At 43.2% G+C, this 18,016-nt stretch overlaps 1 protein-coding gene across 4 annotated transcripts in view; it reads left to right on the top strand.

The window, feature by feature from the left end:
• The window catches only part of LOC135581065 (protein DETOXIFICATION 45, chloroplastic-like), a 46,468-nt gene extending 29,204 nt beyond the window's left edge, over positions 1-17,264 (top strand). For all 4 annotated transcript variants that reach the window (XM_065161265.1, XM_065161262.1, XM_065161263.1 and 1 more), the window contains 7 exons: positions 3,236-3,399; positions 5,109-5,180; positions 5,380-5,496; positions 5,570-5,665; positions 5,750-5,871; positions 14,602-14,659; positions 17,010-17,264. In XM_065161265.1, coding sequence (XP_065017337.1) covers positions 3,236-3,399; positions 5,109-5,180; positions 5,380-5,496; positions 5,570-5,665; positions 5,750-5,871; positions 14,602-14,659; positions 17,010-17,087 — 707 coding nt within the window. In that variant the 3' untranslated portion in view covers positions 17,088-17,264. The remainder of the gene's footprint in view (positions 1-3,235; positions 3,400-5,108; positions 5,181-5,379; positions 5,497-5,569; positions 5,666-5,749; positions 5,872-14,601; positions 14,660-17,009) is intronic.
• The last annotated feature ends 752 nt before the right edge of the window (positions 17,265-18,016 follow it).

Genomic DNA, 18,016 nt, shown 5'->3' with positions numbered 1-18,016 from the left:
CTTGTGACTCTTTATCGTCACTGTTGGATTCTGAACTACTCGAACTAAAAGCGACGACCTTGCCCTTGTTTGATTTGGTGCCGTGGATTGAAGCTGTTAAGGCATTGAGTGCTTGTTTTTGTGGACACTCCCTCACTATGTGTAGTCCTCTGCACAAGAAGCATCTGCCAGGTTTTGGGGCCTTGCCTTTTGAGCTTGGCCCTTTGTAGGAACTCTTCTTTCTTTGATCGCCCCCGGGCTCCTTCCCTCGAGAATATTTTGGAGGGCGATTTCCTGAAGATTGTTTCCTTTTTCCTAAGTCCTATGAGGAAACAAAGTCGGTGAGCCTTTCTGCGGTCGCAATTGCCCCAATCACATCGGTGACATTCCTTCGATGCAGTTCTTATTGTGCCCATGGCTTCAAACCATCGAAGAAACTGAATAGCTTCTTATCCTTCTTGGACATGTCCTGGATGTCTAGCATTAGTGCAGAAAATTGCTTCACGTAGTCTCGAATGGAAGTACTTTGGCGGAGTTGTCTCAGCTTCCTCCTTGTGACGAACTTTGTGTTCTCGGGTAGGAACTCTGTCCTCAACTCCCGCTTCAAGTCCTCCCATGTGTCTACTTGACACTGACCTTGTTGGATCTCCTCCTAACGGGTTCGCCACCAAAGTTTTGCATCCCCATTTAAATACATGGTTGCTATTGAAACTTTGGTATCTTCAGAACGAGCCTTGTAGCTCGAAAGTGCTGTTCCATATCAAACAAGAAATTGTCGAGCTCGTTTGTGTCCGTAGCACCTCTATAGCAAAGAGGCTCAGGTGCCCTCAAGTTTTGTGGCGGCACAACACGGGTGTTGCTCCCTCTCGCATTTAGTGCCCTTGTGAGCGTTGTTACTCTGGAAGTGAGTTTCGTCATGACTTCATGCAAATGTTGCACAGAGTCTTTGGTATCGTCCGTCAGTCGATCGACTAGGGCCTCAACATTGTCGATTCGGGATTCAACTTCTTCTTACGAGCTCTCTACCCCAAGAAGCCTTCGTTGGCCTTGGTAGAGTTCCTCCAAGCTCGCTTTAAGAACATATAGGAGGGTTTCCGATGCCGTGAGTCTCTCCTTATGGCTCTTTTTCGCTGTTGGCGCTCCAAATTGCGCCTCTTCCGTTCGCGGAGAGTAGACAACTTCTCGCTCATCATGTTCGTTGCCATGATCCTCAAGAGCGGCTCCACCAGCATGAGAGCGAGTTTGCACTTGCAGCCCACCTACGATTGCTTGGGGCAATGGTCTGGCTTGCCCCGCCTTGCTCGATTCGCCACGATGCTTTGCCATGGCGAGATTGCGAAGATTTTTCGCTGCTTGCTCGAATTGCTTGCTCGTTCTGATACCACAATGTCACGGACTTAGCTAGAATTACCTAAATCGTGAGGCACCGTTGTGGCAAAGTCACGGACTTAGCTGAAGTTGCCTAAGTAGTGAAGCACTCTTGCGCCAACTCCTCGGATTTAGCTGGGATTGCCTAAGTCATGAGGTGCCCTTGCGACATATGCATTCGCAAAGGGTCAACCTACTTGCAACCTCGTACAAGTCCCGAAGGACCTGTAAAACAGAAAGTTGATTAGATTGAAAACAAACGATAGACAAGTCCTGACGTCTCGCGAAGAGGGAAGCTTTATAAGCAATTCAACGAGCACTCAAGGACTTTAGAAGGTAGAACGAATAGTTGCACGTCTACAAACAACTGCTTATCCGGTGCCGGGCACGAAGGCAAGTTCCCGTCAAGTTAACGTGCGAACTTGTGAAAATCGTTCAACGCCCGACAATATACCGAAGCTCCATCCAGCCCTATGCCACCTGGGGGGTTCTAGGGTATTGAGATGGTTGACGTTTTGCATGCAATTGCGGTTAGTAGAAAACAAGTCGTGGCATGTGAAAACGGAGCCATTTTATGGCAGTTTGGCCTAGCGCGGTGAGCGGTCGCACTACAGCGCTGCGAACTGTTGTTGCTTACATTTTCCAAGCAAAAACACACAAAACCAAGACAAAACATGCTGTCATGTCTCTGTACAAGTATGCAAAAGCGACAAACGGTTCATTGAACGAAGTTGTTGCGGGTGCGCGACGACCGTTCGTGATAGCATGGGGAGAAGAAACCGAGGTTTCCTTCTCCCGACGACGCTCGGTTTCTTCTCCCTGTGACGTTGCCAAGGCTTCTTTTCCCTGTGTGGATGAGGAGAAATCGTCGACAACGCCGAGGCCTCATCACCTCAGACGAGGAGGAGGCAACATCTCATCTGCGGCGTCCGACGAGGGAGGGCGACGACAGATCGGGATTGTCGAGAGAGAGCGGTATCGGATCTTCAGGTTCTCCCCTTTCTTATCCTTCTTCTTTTAGCTAATACCACCTGTAGCGGGTGGTGACGGAGATCGTCATCAACCGATTTCGGATGCTAACGCGGCGGAAACATCCCTAATTGACGGTAGCGAGTGGTCCGCGTACCGGTCCGCGTATCATTCGAAATTAAAATCCTTGCTTAAAACCAAAGAATTCTGAAAGCTGAAGATCCCGACTTTGGAGCTCCTTGCATATCTTCTTTTCTTCTCTCATACTTGTAATGGATTAAATTTGACCGCTGAGTCTGGATCTAAAGACTGTGTTGCAACAATTTATTTTTGGGCCAAATTTTGATGACCAGGGTGTAACTTGAGGACAAGGCCACTCATCAAAAAAAGACATTTCAAGTAAGGTTAGGTTGTGCTTCTGAATTTGTGTCAAAAGTTCATCCCTGTTAGGAAGAGATGTACAGTCAATATGGAGGAGAGCGTTTTCTCATTGATCAAATTACTGGTTATATATTTGAACTTATATCTAGCTTTAAGATCTTAGGTCCCTTTGACTACTTTAAATTGCTTAAAACCTTCTATGCAGTAATTTCATTAGGGAATTAAGGTTTAGGTGATCAAAGAACTGCATATGTTGAGTGTCTATCTAGGTTTAGGATCTTAGTTTGTTTTATTAATTTGGATAGCTTGAGAACTTTTTTCTGTAGCCATTTGTCTCTTTAATCTTTTGTACTTATTTTAGTGGCAGATGTTTCTCATCTTTCTTGCAGTTAAGATTGGAACAGAAGTAATATATGTTGGAGACTAGGATTGTAATTTAGATTGGAGATGAAAATATTCTTCACAGGACCATCTTAGGTAGTTGAATGTCTCAGAAACAATGTGAAATTCTTAAAAGATTATTTTAAATTTTACTCAGGGGGATTTCTCCTTGGAAGAACACTTTCTGTCCTGATCACTATGACCCTTGGCACATCAATGGCTGCTAGACAAGGGCCTTTAGCAATGGCGGCTCATCAAATATGTTTGCAAGTATGGTTGGCTGTATCTCTACTTTCAGATGCATTGGCTGTTTCTGCTCAGGTATGCTGCTCAGTGAATTCAATTGTCATTTCATTCTTTCAGTTAATATTTTAAACATGTCATCTCCTGACCAACCCTTGTTTTGTGCACATCAATACAGCAATATGACCCTTTTCCTTTAGCCTAAAAAAGAATTATCTAGTTTACATCTGAATGCATCAGATCAGAATTTTAACTGTATGCCTAGCTAGAAAATGATAGATTGGACTATTCATCAGATGAGAATTCAATTTGTGCTGGTGTGAGTGGATATTCAATGATTGTGCAATTATTATTTTGTTGCACCATGAGGCAGAGTAAGGATTTGTTTGGCAACTGAGTTACAGGGGATGACCGTAATGCTAGACTAATTTTGCAACTACTTAAAGAATGATGAGTACATAATTTAGATGATTGTCTGTATACGATGGGCAACTTCCTGCAATATAGTGGATCAATTTGCAAAATAGCAGGTGCTGGTTTTTGTGCTAGGGGTGTTTTGAAAGACAAGTTACATTTTCAATTGCTTCACAGGGTTGAATGAAGAACAACAACATGCTAATTAGAGTTAAGTCAAGTTCTGTCTTGATTGGTTCAAAGGATGGTGTTGTTTGTTGACTACCATGATGTTGACAATTATGGAAAAGGGAAGAAAGCCATTTACATTGTTGCATCCTAGCTAGTAGTAGTCTGGTAAATTAATGCTAACTAAGCAGTAGGGATTTGGGGACATAATCAGCATGTCATTAGAAAATCCAGTATAAGCCAGGATAAGATGCATCAAGGAGGCAGTCTATATGATGAATAACCTCCAACTTCCAAAATGGATACTTATAGACTGATACTAAAGCATCTCTGTTGTTAGGGTGTTAAATGTTAATCATAACCTACATACTACATAGTGGCAAACAACATATTATACTGATCACTAATATTACAGGAGATATACATGAGACTGGTTGCCACAGAAGAGATGCTTGAAATAGGAGTATGACCAACATACTTTTTTTATGTGCAAGTGTACAAATATCTTCATGCAAACCTCTTGAAAAACTAGATATCTAGTTAGATCACTTAGCCTGCTTGAGCTAGGGTGCTGACAAAGTGAAAACCAGAAATCTCATATTTCTATTCACATATAAGTGGACATTACCTTTTCTGAATAGATGGGTGGGGTGTACTTTTTTTTATAAAAAAAATAGGGTCTCTATGTGCTACAACAGGACTGGAAGTTGATAAGTGCATGTGGTGTGCTCTTCATTTTTCCAATTTCAAATGTAATAAATAAAACAGAAATCATAATTATGTTCCTTGATTGATCACTTGTGACGATATCAGATGCTCTTTACCTCACACCTGCTGGCTTTTTGTTAGCTTGTTTTTTTGTTGTAGCATATTTGGAATTTCCTTTTTTTAATTGCAAAATTGGGTGATAAAGCTTGCAGTTACCTTGTTTTGTGCATAGGCTACGAGTCAGCCCCTTCGATGCTCTCTCTTGCAGAGACAAACAAATGTATTTGGTGGTATGTGATTGTGTAGAAGAAAACAATAGATATACTCTTAGGATTGCTTAATGTGTTTTCTGTAATCTCTATGTTCCTTTAACATGGATGGTTTATCATTTTTACATTTGTTTTCTCTAAATTACAAATTTTAACTCTTATTTGTATCTGTATGCATTACTGAATATTACTTATTCTATTTTCTTTGGTTTTCTTGTTCATTGCTAGGCATTGATTGCCAGCTCTTCTGCAAAATGTGACTATGACAGAGTGAAACAAGTTACATACTATGTCTTAAAGGTAATTAATTATTTATTTCGTTGATCATGAGGTTCTTATTTTAACTTGAAATGTAATTAACACTACCATTGTATTTGCCAAAATTTGATCAATTTATGTCACTGTAGCAAGACAGTTTGCAACTATACTTTCTTTATGAACTATTGGATTTTTTCTTGTTTGTGGTAAAAGAATTTTAACTATATATTTTTCCAACCAGGCAGGGCTATTTACCGGCATAGCATTAACAATAGTCCTAGGTGCATCATTTGGTAATCTTGCGGAACTATTCACCAAAGATGCTGGAGTGCTACAGATTGTTAGGACTGGTGCATTGGTACGAATGTGATAGCAGAATGGAGTATGCTTATCTCTATGTGTCTGTGTTAATTTTTTTCAATTGATTTAAGTTTGTCAGTGTGACTCAACCCGTCAATGCTCTTGCATTTATCTTTGATGGCCTCCATTATGGTGTTTCCGATTTTGCATATTCCGCGTGGTCAATGGTATGATGCATTTTTCGAGATGTTGGCATCAAATGTGGTTTCAGCTTATGCTCATTTTTAAAATCGACGTTATTTTTTTTGCAGATGGTGGTTGGGGCTATGTCTTCTGCATTTTTGTTGTTTGCTCCATCTGTATTTGGACTTGCAGGAGTTTGGTCTGGCTTGACCCTTTTCATGGGCTTGCGGATGATGGCAGGATTTTTTAGGTAAAAAATTTTGTCAGTGTTGATTTGGCTGTCATTTTTCATCTTCACATGATTTTAGTTTCAAGGTCTGCTATAGATCTGTTGCTTAATATGTGACTGAAAATATGATATGACAGCTGCTCATTTATGAGGAAGTTTTAATGTAAAACTGCTATTAAATTGTTTGGTCAGGTTGCTTAATCTTGCTGATAGGAAAACAGTTATGCTGTAGGGCTTTAACTTATGAGCTCCAGCCTTCACTCCAAATGTAACATCCTGATTAGTCTTACATTAGAAATGGGCTAAGATTAAGATTGACCTAAGGGTCTAATGAGTGTACTTAATTTTAGCTTAGGCATTTTGGCTAGTGATTTGGGCTCAACGAAATTAATAGGTCGGATTAGAGCTACCATTGAGCTGTGCTTCACATGCATCATGCTAGGGTTTGATCTTGACTATACTACGCTTAATTAGTCCCACATCATAAGTGGGCTAAAATTAAGATTCTCTTATAAGAGTTTGATGGGTGCACTACTTTTAACTTTAGTTTAGGTATTTTGATCAGTGGTTTGGCTCAACGAAATTAATAGGTCAATTATTCCATCAGGCTAATCGTCATAACAAATTTTGTATGGATGCTAAAATCTTCTTTTATTTGTATGTTCGTTGCAGGCCTCTCTCTCTCTCTTTCTTTCTCACACACACACACACACACACACCCACACACCCACCTGACTGTAATTTTGTACTCATGCAAATGCCACACATGCCAACAATATTGTGCCTACTTTGTGTTAGCTAGTTGGATCTTTCCACACCCTCCATGGGAATGTGGTCTGAAAATGCAAGTTCTGTGGTGCATCATCCTGTAGTTCTAATTCAGTGGTTTGATATTGCTTTTCTTGCCTCACACATTCTCTGTAGTTTTACAATTTGAAACATATAGTTGTTGGATAGAACTTGACATTCTTCTGATAGAGGTAGCAGTTATTTTATCTCTGGGAATCACCACACATTTCACTTTTTGCTACCATACGACATTCTTGTACTCAGAGAGCTAGAATTATACAAAAACTTATGATGATATTTGTGAAGAAACCTTACTATCCAATTAATGAGTCTGACATTGCTTGACAATATCTTTTCTCGTTTGGTTGGTTTTATGTTAAATAGAAAACTATTCGTTATGCTCTAAAGAAAGTTTACTCCTTTTAATTGTATATGACAGTGGCGACTTTGGCCCGGCATAGAATGCATTTCCTTTTTGCCGATTGAACTTTTTTTTATTTTGTAATAATCTCTCATGCTGGTAAAAAGTATGTAGATTGCATGCAGTACCTTCTACAAGGTGTACACCTATGGAAAGTTTTGATTTCACGAAATGTCATGTTGCATTCTAATTTTTTGCTGTTGCCAATCATACTAAATGTTTCATATGTCAAAGTGTAAAGCTAGGATTGATCTACCTTCTTTTTACTGATTTTTCTTTAGTGACAACATTTGCTCATCATAGTCATTGCTTCTAGAGCATTCAAGGGAGTGCATTGTTGTTGTGGTGAGATTTGTCTTTGCGTCCTGAGTGACCAAAAATATTGAGTCATCAAAACAACCCCTTTGCTTGTAGGGTAGTTTGGACCCCACATTTGTCGGAGTCTTCTGCCTTGGCTGCCCCTTTAGACATTGTTTGTGGCAATAATTTATGTTTTCATGTCATACCACTGCTCAAATGCTTTCAGTGTGAGACTGGTAACACTAAATTTGATTATATTTACGAAATATGTGTCAGTAAATAGATTCTATGCTCACTTTATGTTTTAATGTCTCACGACTACTGGATGAAACTAATCCATTTGGTCAAGCATCCAAAGCTTTGCAGTTATTGTTCAAGATTTAAGATGAACAGTTGTCCTGAACAAGATTCGCAATACCGTACCGGTATTTCGACCTGAGCTCGGTACCGGTACGGTACGGTGTACCGAGCTGTCACGACCTTAGCTGGAATTGCCTAAGGCGTGAGGCACCCTTGCGGCCAAAGACTCGAACTTAGCTTGCGTTGCCTAAGTCGCGAGTCACCCGTGTGGCAAAGATGCGAACTTAGCTTGCGTTGCCTAAGTCGCGCTTCGCCCTTGCGATCTTGCTCCGCAAGGATCAGCCACTTTGTAACCTCTCGCAGGTCCCGAAGGACCTGTAAAAGAGAAAGAAAGTTAGATCGAAAGAACGAGCAACGGACAAGTCCCGAAGTCTCGCGAAAAGGGAAGCTTTACAAGCAAATCGTCGAACACCTTGTGTGCACAAGAGAAAAGAGGGAGAGGGAGAAAAACAAGGCTTTCAAGGATGAACGAACAGCTGCAAGCCCACAAACAGCCGCTCACCTGGTCCCGGGCGCAAAACCAAGTTCCCGTAAAGGTCACGTGCGAACTTGCGAAAGAGTGTTCAACGCCCGGTATATAACCGAAGCCCCATCCAGCCATGTGCCACCCGGGGGGTTCCTGGGTGGTGAGATGGCTGACATTTTGGTGAGCGGAGGCAGCACTCCGCTCACCTCCCGCGGCACGCGAAAACGGAGCCGTTTTGGGCTGTTTTGGGGCTGTTTTGCTCGATTCGGTGAGCGATCACTTTGCAACGCTGCAGCTTGTTCGAACTTACATATTTACAAGCAAAATGACCCAAAACCATGAGAAAACATGCTGTCAAGCAGCTGTACATGCGGGTGTGAGAGACGAACGGTTCGTTGAACGGAGTTGTTGCGGGTGCGCGACGACCGTTCGTGACATTCTCCCCCACTTAAACTGTCGACGCCCTCGTCGACGCTTGTTGGTAGTTGTTGATGACTTCTTCTTCATGTCGCAGGGCGTCTTCAGGCTCCCAACTGGCTTCAGTTCGGGGAAGCTTTCGCCACTTCACCAAGTACTCTGTCTGTTCCGCTCCGTTGGGTAGCTTTATCTTACGATCCGCCAGAATGGTTTCCACTCGCTTCTCGTAGGAGGCTGTGATGGGAGGAAGCCGAGTTGGAACACTTCGAGAAGCATCTTGCGGATCCGAATGGTAGGCCTTCAGGTTGCTGGCGTGAAGAACGTTGTGAATTTTGAACCACGCCGGCAGCTGCAACTTGTAAGAAACATTACCTACTCTGCTGATAATTGGGAAGGGCCTTTCATACTTACGCACCAATCCTTTGTGAACTTTGTTCCTGAAGAATTGGAGTGATGCTGGTTGGAGCTTTACTAACACCAAATCGCCAACTTTGAACTCTTGTGGTCGCCTTCCCAAGTCTGCCCACTTCTTCATCCGTTTTGCCGCCTTCTCCAAGTAAGCTCGCGCAATATCGGCATTTCGATGCCACTCCTTTGCGAAATGATAGGCTGATGAACTACTCCCAGTATACCCAATTGCCATAGTGTGCGGAGTCGACGGTTGTTGTCCTGTGATAATTTCGAAGGGGCTCTTGTTGGATGCAGAGCTCCGTTGCAAGTTGTAGGAGAATTGGGCGATGTCCAACAGCTTCACCCAATCTCGTTGATTGGCACTCACGTAGTGCCGGAGATACTGCTCCAAGAGCGAATTTATTCTTTCAGTCTGGCCATCCGTCTGGGGGTGGAGGCTTGTAGAGAAGTATAACTTTGACCCCAACAATTTAAATAGCTCGGTCCAGAATCGTCCCAGGAACCGAGCATCACGATCACTATTGATATTGTGTGGGATTCCCCAATACTTCACTACACCCTTCATCATCAGTCTGGCCGCCTCTTCAGCTGAACAATGTAGGGGAGCAGCAATGAAAGTTGCATACTTTGAAAACCGATCGACCACCACGAGTATCGATCCAAGTCCCCCTACAGGTGGCAAGCTTGATATGAAGTCTAAGGAAATGCTCTCCCATGGCCTTTATGGTACGGGCAACGGCTCCAAAAGTCCCACCGGCTTCTGCTGCTCCGCCTTGTCTTGTTGGCAAGTAAGGCATGTTCGAACATACTCCTCCACATCAATCCCCATCTTTGGCCAGTAGAAGGCCCTCTCCACGAGAGCCAACGTTCTGTGAATGCCGGGGTGTCCAGCCCAAAGGGAATCGTGACACTCTTTTAAGAGTTCACGCCTTAAATTGTCCACTCGGGGAACATAAACCCTATTCCCTTTTGTGTAAACAAGTCCCTCCTGGACCCAAAATCGTCGTGCCTTGCCTTCTTTGATGAGCTACATCAGGATAACTGCCTGGGGATCACTATACAGTCCATTTCTGATTCGGGAAAGGAAGTTGGAGTGTAATTGACTTGCTTGGCCTCTGCCCTCCAGTTGTGCAGCATTCACGCATTCCACTTTCCGACTCAGCGCATCGGCCACGACATTCGCCTTCCCGGGCTTGTATTCCATTGCCATATCAAATTCAGCCAGGAAGTCCTGCCACCGTGCTTGCTTTGGGGAGAGCTTCTTCTGAGTTTGGAAATAACTCAGGGCGATGTTGTCTGTCCTCAGCACAAATCGCGACCCGAGAAGGTAGTGTCGCCAAACTCGTAGACAGTGAATCACTGCTGTCATCTCCTTCTCATGCACTGGATACCGCCTCTCGGTCTCGTTGAGTTTGCGGCTCTCGTAGGCCACCGGATGACCTTCCTGCATGAGTACTCCTCCAATAGCGAAGTCCGAAGCATCTGTGTGGACTTCAAAGGGCTCTCCATAGTTTGGCAATTTGAGCACTGGTTCTTCTAGGACAGCAGCTTTCAGGTCTTGGAATGCTATCTCACATTTGTCCGATCACTTCCAAGGCTGCTCCTTCTTCAGCAACTCCGTCAGTGGGGTTGCCCGCTTCGAATACCCGGCAATGAAGCGTCGATAGTAGTTGACGAAACCAAGGAAGGATCTCAACTCTGGCACCTTCTTTGGAGTTCGCCATTCCGCAACTGCTTACACCTTCGACTTGTCCATCCGAATGGAGCCATCACCGATTCGATGCCCCAAGAATAGGATCTCAGTTTGAGCAAAGTAGCATTTCTCCCTTTTTACGAACAACGTGTTCTCCCTGAGAACCTTGAAAATCGTTCGAAGGTGCTTGACATGCTCCTCGAGCGTTTGGCTGTAGACGACGATATCGTCCAAGTAGACGACCACGAACTTATCCAAATACTCCTTGAATAGCTGGTTCATGAGAGTACAGAATGTGGCCGGAGCGTTGGTTAAGCCAAAAGGCATCACCAAGAACTCAAACGCTCCATATCTGGTCACACAAGTAGTCTTTGCTTCGTCGCCTTCAGCAATGCGCACCTGCCAATATCTCGACCGAAGGTCGAGTTTTGAGAAATACTTCGCTTTGCCCAATTGATCGAACAAGTCCGCAATGAGCGAGATGGGATACTTGTTCTTCACTGTTACTTTGTTGAGGGCTCGGTAGTCGACGCATAATCGGAGGCTCCCATCTTGTTCCTTCTGGAAGAGAACTGGAGCTCCGAAAGGTGCTTTTGAGCTGCGGATGAGACCACCGCTTAGCAGTTCACCTAACTGCTTTCTGAGTTCTGCCAACTCTGGTGGGGGCATGCGGTAGGGTGGTCTCGCTGAAGGCTTCACTCCTGGCTCCAGCTCAATACTGTGATCCACGCCTCTGCGTGGTGGAAGAGTCTTCGGTAACTCGGGTGGCATAACGTCTTTGAACTCCTTCAGGACGTTCGCCACCACAGCAGGTTCTTGAATGGCCTCTTCGTTGAGTGGCTCTAGCTTCATAGCAGCCACGAATGTCAGTTCGCCCTTTCGCACCCCTTTCTTCAATTGTAATGCCGAAATATGTTGGGGCTCCTTGGTTCCTCTCCGAGAGACGGGAACCACGCAGGGGTCATCGCCTCCCATCATACATAGGGAGTTCAAGAACGGCATCGGCACCAACTTCGCCGCGTGCATAAATTCCATTCCAAGAATCACTTGGAAGTCGTCCAGTGGCACAACCATCATGTTGGTGTTTCCGCTCCAAGTCCCGATTTTGATAGGAACACCCTTCGCCAACCCGGAGATTCGCCTGGCCTCCGAGTTCACCGCTTTCATTCGGCTTGGGCTCTTCTCCAAGGTCAACCCAAGTCGCTGTGCTTCGCGATCGGCTATGAAGTTGTGGGTAGCGCCCGTATCCACCATTGCACGGGTCGTTTGGCCATTTAGCTTGATGTCCACATACATCAGTTCGCTACTTCCTGCTTTTTGTGCCTTCGTCTTCATGTTCTCCCCCACTTGACCCCGCATAGCGTTTAGCAAACGCATTGCTCCCATTCGGGGTCCTTGCGACTCCTCATCGTCGCTGCTGGATTCAGAACTGCTTGAGCTAAGGGCGACAACTTTGCCCTTGTCCGATCGGGGAGGGTGGATGGAAGCCGTCAATGCATTGAGTGCCTGTTTTTGTGGGCACTCCCTTACCATGTGCGGTCCTCCGCACAAGAAGCATCCTTCAGGTTTTGAGGCCTTGCCTTTCGGGTTTGGCCCTTTGTGGGAGCTCTTCTTGTTCTGTTCGCCCCCGAGCTCCTTCCCTCGAGAATGTTTTGGAGGGCGATTGCCTGAAGATTGTTTCCTTCTCGCTGGGTCTTCAGAGGAAACAAAGTCGGTGAGCCTTTCTGCAGCTGCAATTGCCCCGACTACATCGGTAACATTCCTTCGATTCAGCTCCTGTTGAGCCCATGGTTTCAAACCATCAAGGAAGCTGAACAACTTGTCCTTCTCGGACATGTCTTGTATGTCCAGCATTAGTGCAGAAAACTGCTTCACATAGTCTCGGATGGTGGTACTTTGGCGGAGTTGTCTCAACTTCCTTCTTGCGACGAACTCTGTGTTCTCCGGTAGGAACTGAGTTCTCAACTCCCGCTTCAAGTCTTCCTATGTGTCGACTCGACACCGACCTTGTTGGATCTCTTCCCAACGAGTGCGCCACCAAAGTTTCGCATCTCCGTTCAGATACATTGTTGCTATGGAAACTTTGGTATCTTCAGAATCGGGCCTCGTAGCTCGGAAGTATTGCTTCATGTCGAACAGAAAGTTCTCGAGCTCCTTGGCATCTCTGGCCCCTCCATATCCATGGGGCTCAGGTGCCCTCAAATTTTGTGGCGGTGTAGCGCGGGTGTTGCCCCCTCCTGCATTTAGCGTTCTTGTGAGCATGGCCACCTTTGCAGTGAGTTCCGCCACAACATCCTGTAAGTGCTGCACGGAGTCCTTGGTGTCATCGGACAGTCGGTCGACTAGGGCCTCGACCTTGTCGATCTTGGACTCTGCTTCCTCTTGCGAGCTCTCTACCCCAACAAGTCTTTGTTGGCCATGGTAGAGTTCCTCCATGCTCGCTTCCAGAACATCCAGGCGGGTTTCCGCCGTCGTGAGTCTCTCCTTATGACTCTTTTTCCCAGTTAGCGCACTAGATTGCGCTTCCTCCGCTCGCGGGGAGTTGCCAATTTCTCGCTCATCCTGTTCGCTGCCGCGCTCCTCTTGAGCGGCTCCAACAGCATGAGAGCGAGTGTGCACATGCAGCCCACCTGCGGCTGCTTGGGGCAAGGGTCCGGCTTGTCCCGTCTTGCTTGATTCGCCACGATGCTTTGCCATGGCGAAGTTGCGAAGTTCGTTCGCTGTTCGATCGAAGAGCTTGCCCGCTCTGATACCACAATGTCACGACCTTAGCTGGAATTGCTTAAGGCGTGAGGCACCCTTGCGGCCAAAGACTCGAACTTAGCTTGCGTTGCCTAAGTCGCGAGTCACCCGTGTGGTAAAGACGCGAACTTAGCTTGCGTTGCCTAAGTCGCGCTTCGCCCTTGCGATCTTGCTCCGCAAGGATCAGCCACTTTGTAACCTCTCGCAGGTCCCGAAGGACCTGTAAAAGAGAAAGAAAGTTAGATCGAAAGAACGAGCAACAGACAAGTCCCGAAGTCTCGTGAAAAGGGAAGCTTTACAAGCAAATCGTCGAACACCTTGTGTGCACAAGAGAAAAGAGGGAGAGTGAGAAAAACAAGGCTTTCAAGGATGAACGAACAGCTGCAAGCCCACAAACAGCCGCTCACCTGGTCCCGGGCGCAAAACCAAGTTCCCGTAAAGGTCACGTGCGAACTTGCGAAAGAGTGTTCAACGCCCGGTATATAACCGAAGCCCCATCCAGCCATGTGCCACCCGGGGGGTTCCTGGGTGCTAAGATGGCTGAGATTTTGGTGAGCGGAGGCAGCACTCCGCTCACCTCCCGCGGCACGCGAAAACGGAGCCGTTTTGGGCTGTTTTGGGGCTGTTTTGCTCGGTTCGGTGAGCGATCGCTTTGCAACGCTGCAGCTTGTTCGAACTTACATATTTACAAGCAAAATGACCCAAAACCATGAGAAAACATGCTGTCAAGCAGCTGTACATGCGGGTGTGAGAGACGAACGGTTCGTTGAACGGAGTTGTTGCGGGTGCGCGACGACCATTCGTGATAGAGCGGTACACCCAGGTGCACCGAGCACTGTAGTATTGCTACAGTTCATTGCTACAGTATACTGGTACACTGTACTGCTAATATAACAGTGCACTGTACTGCTACAGTGCTACGTGCACTGCTACAGTCGGACCGGTAGCGGGCGGTCCACGTACCGTTGGCCTGTCGGACCGATATGTACCGCCCGTACCAGGCGGTACGATTCGGTATGACACACCTTGGTCCTGAAATCATGTGACCATTTATCATCATTTTCCACTGTTAAATGTGTCCTCTTTTCTGCACCTTAAGAAAATTTATATAATTGGCCAAATAATGCTTTATCTTTGTCCTCAATTATGCAGATTAAATTGGAAAACAGGTCCGTGGTGGTTCTTGCACCAGGAAATTCCCAAGTTTAAGGTAGGTTACAACTATAGTGTACAATTCTTTAGAGAGAATCATGTGTTGCAAGTGAATTTTGCTACTACATTTTATATCATGTCAGAGCTGGTCAACTTTTTTAGTCAGAAAGAATAGTGAACACATAACGCTTGACATGGTTTAAAATTTGAACCTTGGAAGATTAGTCCATGAACACTTATAAACTATCTTCACTAATAAATCCAATTCTAGTTTTTCGTGGCTTGGAAGATCAAATTTTAGATGATAATAATTATTGAAGGATTTTGTGTTCTCTTTGTTTGTTGTCACAGCTTCCCAGATAAGCTCTGTCCTTTCCCTTTGTTCAGAGCTTATGTGAAGTCAACTTTCATCACATTGCACAGCCTCGTTTATTTTACCCCATTTGTCTAATCTGAGAGATGATCTATACCACCTGATTGTGTTTCTGTTTAATCCTCTTCAGAGGCTATCACTGTTATTCTACCATATATCTCTTAATCTACTAAAGGCCAGTGGGCTATTTTTTAATATGCTGCCCATACTTCCCAACATGTACGATTTCTCATCAAGGATGGTTCACTCTTTTTCTTTTTGTATTTTTAGTTTATAATTTGACTGGTTTGTGGCCTTATATCCAAAACATAAATAGTTCAGGTATTTAAAAGGTAGTGTTTGGAGTTTGGACCACTCAAGCAAAACAATGAATAAGCTGAAATTGCCACCTTCCATGTACCCGCTTCGGCATGGTTGGGAGTTATGGGGCTCTAGATAATAATATCCACTGTCTTCTTATTTATCCTGTTTCAATCTCATCAAACGACACATGCACATAGACAATCAACTTTTCACCACATTAGTAAGATTTTTAATTATCTTAATTTATAATGAATTGCCTTTTTAAGTACTTGAATTGCTAGTGCAAAGAGGTAAAGCAAGAAGCTGACAGTCAGTACAACTCTGTAGTGATTCCATAGTTCTTAGTAATTTTTTCGTCACTGATTTTTTTTTATGATTATCAATTTGTCTAATGAGTAAACAATTTTGACTTTTTTCTGTGAACTCTTATTAACATGTGTATAAGAACTTGTTCTTTCTAACTCCATATTTTTAGCAAGGAAATTGGTATCTTTGAATTTTCTTGGGGCAAATCCATACAGGTTTCCAGATATTTTAATTCACTCTCTTTCAAAGTTCATAGTATGTTATTGGCTTCAATTCAATTATAGGTGCTGTCAACTATAAATATCTACTTTTTCTCATATTTTTAAATCTTTACATCTTCCTTATTGTGAGCTTTTCCTTAGTTCTTAAGATTTTAATATTCAAATTTGATAATCAGTTTAGCATTTATCTATGAAAAACTTCCTATAATACCTGGTAATTTCATCTTTTCCAAGACATTTACCTAATTTTATCAGCGGAGATTCTATCAGTTTCTACAAACTATTTCTATAGTTCTAAAGCAGTTATATACGTAATTGTTACCAAATAACGTCTAAAAATGACTGTCTTGTCTGGCTTTCTTTTCAGAATCCTTTACATTTCTATGCATCTATGTCTATTTTGTCATCAGCCTTGCTTTTAACAAATCTGTGTGCATCTCTCTCCAACTTCTAGTTTATAGTGAAAATGCATCATGACTTTGTTTTTGCATAGTAGCTATTCGGTTTTCTTTCAACCAATACATACCTCGAGAATTACTGTAAGTTTTTCATTAATGCTACATGTATAAAATGACTATTTGTAATAATTACTTTCTTGACTTCATTAGTCTACTGTCAGATGATTTTAGCAACTCATTGTTGTTTTCTTTTGTTCAAGGATTTCTCTTCCATATTTTCTTTCACCTTTCTGTGAGGTTTGGTGGTATATCATGTCATCTACATGATTTCTGGAGCATAACTCTTTAAGGAACAGAATGAGAAATGTTCCAGAATATTCGAATCATTGAGCTGGTTTTTGAAAAACTGAAAAGAGCCATCGGTGTGATATCATAACTAACAAATATCCTAAACAGACCTGGGTCCTGCAATGCCACCTTGGGGTCTGAGCCCACTGGCCAGGAAGTAGGTTGGTCCTATTTGGAAGTAGAACCCACCCCATGCCCTGAACAATCACAAAGTAAATACATCTTGGCAATAGACATGTTTACTAAAGCTCTAGAAGTGCAAGAATCCATGCCATTTTTGGTCATAAAATCATAAATTGTGTTCAGTTAATTGATATTATTTTATTTATCAAATATGATCTTATTTTGGTACAATATCTACTGTTTATTTAATATCCAGCAATTTGTTTTAATAATGATAAAGCAACCTGTATGCTAGTAAAGATGTGATTCTCATATGTTTGTATGATGCCACTACAGATACATTATACCCCAGACTCCCTGATACCAGTTGAAGATAATCCGGCTGATTATGATTATGCAACTACTACTGAGTGAAGAAAAACATTTACAGGTTTAAACTACATTCATTTGCTAACCCTTTGGTTCTCCTTACATTTGTAAGCATTTCATTCTTGTTCTTTAAAATTTGATTGACTTGAGAGAGAATTGTACCCAAGCTCTACAAGTGTAGGGATCTGAAACCATTCTTAAAATTCTTCTTTTTGCTCTTTGTGGATGCATTGTTGCACCAGGAATGGTTTATATATATATATATATATATATATATTGTGTGTGTGTGTGTGTGTTTTGTCCTGGTCTTCGTGAAGTTAATACCAGGCTGGAAACGAAGGTTAAGCTCCCACTAAGGACTACTATATATTTAAGGTTAGCACCCACCAAGACTAGTATATGATTTGATTAGTTCTGCTGCTATTTTGCATTGTGATGTTTTAATCAGCAGGTATGAACTGACGTTGATACTATGTTTTGTATGCATATGTTGTGAATTGTCATCAAATATAGTAGTCCTTTTATCATAATTCTTTTGTTGGGTGAAGATGTGCACAATCCACGGGATCGTTGCGAAGTGTTAGATTATGTGGCTCTATAATCGGATAAAATTTATAATAGAACTAATTAAAATTTGATGATAGATATTAGTCAATAGAAATCTATATTATAGTAGGACTTCTTAAGGGATATCTTTGATGGGAGGAATTTTCATAATAACTTATTCTAGATTCTCTGCTCTTGCTTATAAATAAACAGAACTTTTAGGGATTAGACAAGATATATCGTAGAGGACATAGTTGAGAGATTATGATTTTTCTCTCAACCTCCCTAAACTATCATTAACAGGAATATTTGGAGTCGAAGGATGCATCGTAAATTCGATCTAATGTTATTTGATTTTAATCTTGGCATAAAATTTTTTTTGAGTTACATCTAGCATATTATAAATTTTATGCTTACAATTGGTATTA

Source organism: Musa acuminata, chromosome BXJ3-7 (genome assembly GCF_036884655.1).
Source record: "Musa acuminata AAA Group cultivar baxijiao chromosome BXJ3-7, Cavendish_Baxijiao_AAA, whole genome shotgun sequence".
NCBI lineage: Eukaryota > Viridiplantae > Streptophyta > Magnoliopsida > Zingiberales > Musaceae > Musa > Musa acuminata.
The sequence above is the reverse complement of the archived record's forward strand: the minus strand, read 5'-3'. Positions and strand labels throughout refer to the sequence as shown.